At 34.1% G+C, this 6819-nt stretch overlaps 1 protein-coding gene across 1 annotated transcript; it reads right to left on the bottom strand.

Annotated features, from left to right (window-relative positions):
- Nucleotides 1-1499: 1499 nt before the first annotated feature.
- On the bottom strand, nt 1500-4717 carry LOC118752475 (ceramide synthase 4-like). The gene is made up of 2 exons (XM_036487384.1): nt 4417-4717; nt 1500-1813 (listed from the first exon to the last, which is right to left on the bottom strand). The coding sequence occupies exons 1-2, from the start codon at nt 4599-4601 to the stop codon at nt 1765-1767; spliced, it is 234 nt and encodes a 77-aa protein (XP_036343277.1). The 5' UTR covers nt 4602-4717; the 3' UTR covers nt 1500-1764.
- Nucleotides 4718-6819: the final 2102 nt, after the last annotated feature.

Here is a 6819-nt window from a genome sequence, read left to right as displayed (position 1 = left end):
TTCTTTGTCAATGCTATCCGCATCTGGAACTCTATTCCATCCCATATTCGCAGTAGTTTAAACAAAAGCAACTCTAAAAATGTTCTGTATGCGTATTTCTGTTAGCTTCACTTCAGTCCCTGTGATGTGCTCTCTATGTACTTGTTTAATTAAGTCTTATTTTCAGTATATGTCCTGGAATTATAGAACTCACTTAAAAATACTACTCTGTTAATTATATTATGTTACTTTTATTTAGTCTTAAGTAATTTTTGCTGTTTTAGTTAAATGTAAGTACTGTTATGAATTTTTTGTTGCGCTACAAAAGATCTTGCTTTTGATCTTATTGTGCTAATGATTTTGTTAATAAATGAAATGAAAACTAAAATAAAATAATTTATGCAACCTCACATACGCGGTTTTGATTTATCTTGATACGCGGTTTTGCATTTTGCTGTTACGCGGTTTTGTACTTTAAACGACGATATGTATGTATACTTGAAAATAGATAATTGCGTCTCGGTCAAGCTGTTGTTAGAACTTTTCTTTCTGTGTGCAACTCAAACCTACCGCCATGCTTATTCATACCAAAATTAATCTCGCGGAACCCCGGTGACTTTTCTAAGGAACCCTGGGTTCCGCGGAACACACTTTAAGAAGCTCTGACCTAGTCAATTAAATACTTTCAAAAAAGCTTTGATTTTGTCACCAGAAAAGTGTGTGAATCACAAGAGGACGAGTTTCAGGGACTATTTAACTTTGAAGGAAAGAAAAGCAGCGGAAACTGAATATTTAAATCTTTTAGATTTCCCATGGAATAACTTTTTTCGGAACCATTCTATCCGACTCTGAAGAATTTTGGATAATTGCTTACGGAGTGAAAACCGTAACAGGCAATCAAATGTTTGGAAATATAAGTAAAGTAGCCTTCATATTTTAATCCTTGCCGCACACACATGCTTTTGTTGAGCGCGTTTTTTCCGTAATGAATTCAACAAAAACTAAGATTCGAAATAGGATGAGGTTGGAAAGCCTTAATTCAATAGTTCGAATAAAGGCTAATAGTTTCTGCTGCCAAACGTTTCCAATATCAAACAGTAGGTTATCAAGGTTGAGGAGCTCAATATATGACAACAACAGAAGTGTAAATAATTCAGACACTATATAGGTGATTTTGAAGAAATTGTGGAAATAGCTGATCTCGCCTTATTATAGGTTTTTATTTTATTTTTGGGGCCGAGCATTGAAAAGGGGATTGTGCGATTAATAAATCAATATGAGTTCTAATAAATTTAATAATTGCGCAGTCCTATTGCAAGATGTGTTGAAACACTTATTTTTAAATAGTATACGTTTTTTTAGAGAAAATCGTTTGTACATCACTATTACATAAGTGATTTGTGTTATTTATTATTACCTTCTGAAGGTATTATATTCGTTTTTTTTAAACTATATTATAACAAGATCTCATTTTTATAATAAAATATTTGTTAAATTGGTTTCATTAATTTTATTTAAAAAAAATTGGCGATTTTGAGCGATTTTTTCAGAAATTGCGCTTTTTTTTAAAACATTCTAGACATCCGGAACCCAGTCCCTGCGGAGCGGAAGCGCGCACTGCTTTCCTCTACACCACAGCAACCGCGAAACTATTGTATACAAAAAAATAGTAACCAGTCCGAGTGGCATTTTAAGAATAAGTATATGTTTGTATTAAGGCAAGCCATTTTGTGAATCCCGGGATTTCGAAATCCCCGGAATATTTGGGGATATTATTACCATTAATTAAAATATGCTAACGAAATAGTTTTGTAGTCTTGCTTGAGTGCCAATACTAGAAATAAAAATAAATTTGTGTTTTTAAGCAAAGATATATTAATGTATTTATTTTATATACGTTTAAAAAGCTAATTACAAACTGAATAAACTAAAAACTATGGAATTGAAATCCATTCATATTGCAGTCGCAGTCATTTTTACAAAAAGTAAAAATAAGAGTATTTATAAATATACACATATGTGTAGTAATATTAGTATGCCACAACATATGTATGTATACTTATGTATATACATATACATATGGGCATTCCCATGGTGGCGCACGTGACAGTAGTACGATTTCAATGTGATACAAAAAAGGAATACCATTTGTTTTCTTTAACTTTTTTGGGCCATTGTATAGCACATAATTAGCTCTATATTTAACCGAAAAATGAAATCAATCGAACTGCTTGGTCCTGAAATATAAGCATTTAAAGAGAGGGTCGTTACGTGACAAAAAATGGAAGTTGATTTTTTCTTTTCTTACAAAATCGCAAAACTCTGCGAATCGTGGATGGCTATTTTCATGAAACTTATTTTAATATGATTTGGAGCAATTCTAGTTGTTTTTAGAGTTTTTTGAATTAAGGCAAATTGTTTCAGTTCTCGTTTACAACCCCAAGTATATATTGTAAAAAGCAGACAAATCGGCCCGTAAATACGTTAGATATAAAACTTTTATTTTTTTGTCGTGGTGGACCTTCCGCTGGAAACACCAATATACAAGTTGGACGGAGTAGAAAAAATTATGTCATGTCTCTGATTCGCTTCAATTTTGTTTATGGGTTCTATACATGAAATAAGCTAACACGTCAAAGTTCGAATTTTTTCGTGATTCTGACCATTCATGTACTGCTTCAAATCGTTATCTCTCGGGCTCTACTCATTGAAGACTTCATCTTAACGTCGTTTTGAAGATAAAGAAACGGGCTTTCTATATGATGGTAATGATTGTCCTAAAGTTAACTTAGCTATTAACAGTTGAACTTTTTTAAGTTGATTTGCATAGTAAAGACCAGTAAATTTGGGATTTAAAATTACACCACCGTAATCCTTGATTAATTCTCTATAAAAAACACGTTCAAAAAATGGGAGTTTTTCAAGCACTCTTTTTAAAATATTTATTTTATGACGAGGTGGTTTATTTTGTGAGAGTCAACCAGATATAACAAGAGATATAACAATTTGAAGAAGTACATGATTATTTAGTCAGAATAACGAAAAAATTAAAAATTTGGCAGATCATATATCCGAAGAAAAAAGCAAAAATGTTATGCCAATCGAAAATGTGACACCAAATTTGGTGTCCGATATGAAAATAATGCCTCATATACAGTATCGGTCATATCTATAGCACGCCATTTCCAAGTGATATTGTGTGCCCCTTATGTTTATTTATTTTTAAGAATTTTCAATTAAAATTTAGTTCATTCTCAGACAAACCCCATATATACCCAAGTTCAACAATTTGTAGAAAACTACAAAAAAAGTGTAACAAATTTTCACCTAAATTTGAAACTTTTTTCCCGGAAGTCTTAGAATTTTTTTGAGTACACAGTTTTTTAGCCCCTGAAATTTTAGTCTGATAATGTGCAAATTTCAATTGGCTACGAATTACCGTTAATTTTTTAGAATTTTTTTGTCGCATTGGCTTCCATATAATGAATAAACTCAATTTATTTGTATATGGAAAAAGCCGCAACACCTTTGGCGAAAAAAATTCTAAAAAATCAACTAACTTTTATCAAGTTGAAACTTGCACATTAGCAGACTAAAATTGATTGGGCTATAAAACTGTGTATTCAGAAAAATTCAAACACTTCCGAGAAAAAAGTTTGAAATTTAGGTGAAAATTTGTTGCACTTTTTTGTAGTTTTCTACAAATTTTTAAACTTGGGTTTATATGGGTTTTGTTAGAGAAAGAACTGTATTTTAATTGAAAATTCCTAAAATAAATAAACATAAGTGCTATAGATATGACCGATACTGTATATGTTATATATATTATAACATAGAATAATAGTAGTGTTCGAATTTTAATATACATATTATTTCATTATTTGTAGGGTTGGATTTTATAATTCTTTTATTTCATTAGTGTTTGAATGTTGTTTTTTTTTAATTTGGTCGTAAGTTAAATTATATCCCGGGATCCCGAAGTCTTGATCCCGGGATTTCGGGACTCAAAAAAGAGTTAGGGACTCCCGAATCCCAGTACTAGATGCCTCATGGCGATTTCGTTTCTACAAAAAATGTTGCCTTCTCGTCGCCCTCGTCTTAGTGTTTTTGCGTAGAGGTTTGAATTTTTCGGTAGAAACGAAACCGGCATTAGTTTGTATGCATAGTGAAATAATATTATTTCACTATGTTTGTATGTATGTACTTCCGCCGATTTTTACGTATGCAATAATATCCGCATCAATATAATCAGTAATTGAAATTTCAATCCAATCACCAATTATATAGAATTGCTATAACCTTGCAATACAAGTTGAGACTCATGCCTCAAATGTACATATATCTCCAATAATGCACGCATGTATGTACGCACACCGTTTTTATTACTGCAGATAATGATCAATTTTGTTCCGTGAACCATGTTATAAGATTAGATACCTTTCTACAGCATACCGTAGTACCATTACTACAGCCGCCATTGGTAAGGGCCATATAAGGTCCCTGTAATCAGCGTGTGATACGTCCGGGCGTGAGCCAGGAGTAATGTCTTCCCAAGTAGTGTTAGGTGGTAACCAAACATTCGTGGACCAAAATGTTTTACCAATTCTTTCAAGAATATCCATTTCTCCTTCGAAATCGCAGTATTAAACACGCCACTTTAAAAAATTAAAGACAACATTAACGAAGATCTATGAATAGGAATGAAACGATACGAGTAAATAGAAGTGCAAACTATCGATGGTACTATCGATAGTTTTAATTTTTCATAACTATCCATGGTTTAGAAAAACTATCGATATTTTACATGGTTCCATTCCATGAACCAACGACTACATATCACCTAATCAGCCATCGTTGTACCCTGAAAATCTATTACAAATACAACGATTGCTGATTAGGTGATTTGTAGCCGTTGGTTCATGGAATGGAACCATGTAAAATATCGATGGAAGAAGTTGAGAATCCGAACAATGGAAAAATTACAACAAAAAAAATTTAGTTCGATACAGGTTTTTATAACAAATATAACGGTATAATTTCTTTGTGGCAGAAACCGCAACTAAGGTCGTTACGAAAGGTCAAAGTTCAAATGTAGCGCTTTTTTTCAAATCCATATATCTCGAAAACCATAGCACGGATTCTAAAATTTTGATGTCATTAAATAGGAAATTTGAGTGGCTTTAATTACATATAGAAGTGTTACATATAACTTCTTAAGGTATAGCAAAAATCCAATTTACGTAAAAAAAATTGCAAACAATTTTAAACAAACACATTGTTATTTAAAAAGTGCCGCCTTAATTACAGCTAAAAGTCTTATATATAAATAGTGCACAACTCAAGCTTTTGTTTGATGTACAACATGTTGTGTTTCATCGTCGCAAATCGGAGTATTTCAAAAAATAACCCTGGTCGGACCAATGCCAGCTACGCTTACCACAGTATTTTTGCGCAAAACGTTTTTCTGGATAGGCGGCCATCGGCCGCGCTTACGGATTATAACCCTTACTAAGTAGTATTCTCCTTTCTGTGTTGCCGAAGCAGAGGGTGCACCTTTTTGCACAGAACACCTTGTGCGTTGGCGGCTTTCGGCGGCACTTAGGGATTATAACACTTACTAAGCAGAATTCTGCTTTCTGTGTTGCCGAACAAGAGGGGCGCAACACCTTTTGCACAGAACACCTGCGTAGGCGGCCTTCGGCCGCGCTTAGGGATTATAACCCTTACTAAGCAAAAATCTGCTTTCTGTGTTGCCGAAGAATAGGGGCGCAACACCTTTTGCACAGAACACCTTCTGCGTTGGCGGCCTTCGGCCGCGCTTAGGGATTATAGCCCTTACTATGCAGAATTCTCCTTTCTGTGTTGACGAAGAAGAGGGGAGCAAAACCTTTTTGCACAGAACAACTTCTGCTTTGGCGGCCTTCGGCCGTGCTTAGGGATTATAACCCTCACTAAGTAGAACTCTCCTTTCTGTGTTGCCGAAGAAGAGGGGTGCAACACCTTTTTGCACAGAACACCTTCTGCGTTGGCGGCCTTCGGCCGCGCTTAGAGACTATAACCCTCACTAAGTAGAATTCTCCTTTCTGTGTTGTCGAATAAGAGGGGCGCAACACCTCTTGCACAGAACACCTTTGCGTTGGCGGCCTTCGGCCGCGCTTAGGGATTATAACCCTTACTAAGGATTATAACCCTTACTAAGAAAAAGGTTTTGCGCAAAAATACTGTGGATAGCGTAGCTGGCATTGGTCCGACCAGAGTTATTTTTTGAAATACTCCGATTTGCGAGGATTAAACACAACATGTTGTATATTAAACGAAAGCTTGATTTGTGCACTATTTATTAATAAGACTTTTAACTGTAATTAATGCGGTACTTTTTAAAGAAAAATGTGTTTGTTTAAAGTTTTTTGTAATTTTTTTTACATAAATTGGATTTTTGCTAAAACTTAAGAAGTTATATATAACGTTTACATATTTCCTATTTAATGACATCAATGACATTTTTAGAATCCGTGCGATGGTTTTCGGGATATTTGGATTTAAAAAGCGCTCCATTTGACCTTTGACCTTTCATAACTGCCTTAGTTGTTATTTCTGCCGCAAAAAAAGTATACTGTTGTATTTGTCTCAAAAACCTCTGTCAACACTCGTACCTATTTTTTTAGTTTTTGCAATGTTCGGATTCTTAACTTGTTGATTCTTCAGAGACTGCAAAAATTAAACCCACACATTTCTTATGCATTGCATCGCATTGCGTGGATTTATATTGTTTATTTCTGTGTAAGAACAAATGACATATATTTATTAAGGATACAGATTAATGTCACAGCAGCGGCTTTG

The sequence above is a fragment of the Rhagoletis pomonella genome, unplaced genomic scaffold (genome assembly GCF_013731165.1).
Source record: "Rhagoletis pomonella isolate Grant_MI unplaced genomic scaffold, Rhpom_1.0 Rhpom_scaffold_01532, whole genome shotgun sequence".
Taxonomy (NCBI): domain Eukaryota; kingdom Metazoa; phylum Arthropoda; class Insecta; order Diptera; family Tephritidae; genus Rhagoletis; species Rhagoletis pomonella.
Note: the sequence above shows the minus strand (reverse complement) of the source record. Positions and strands in the feature narration are given on the sequence as shown.

Bases quoted from the DNA above. Each gene is read 5' to 3' on its own strand.
- LOC118752475 (XM_036487384.1), bottom strand. From the start codon at position 4,601: ATGGATATTCTTGAAAGAATTGGTAAAACATTTTGGTCCACGAATGTT. The intron at 1,814-4,416 runs GTATCTAATCTT...TTTTATTTCTAG, and splicing joins CTACGGTATGCTGTAGAAAG to TATTGGCACTCAAGCAAGAC.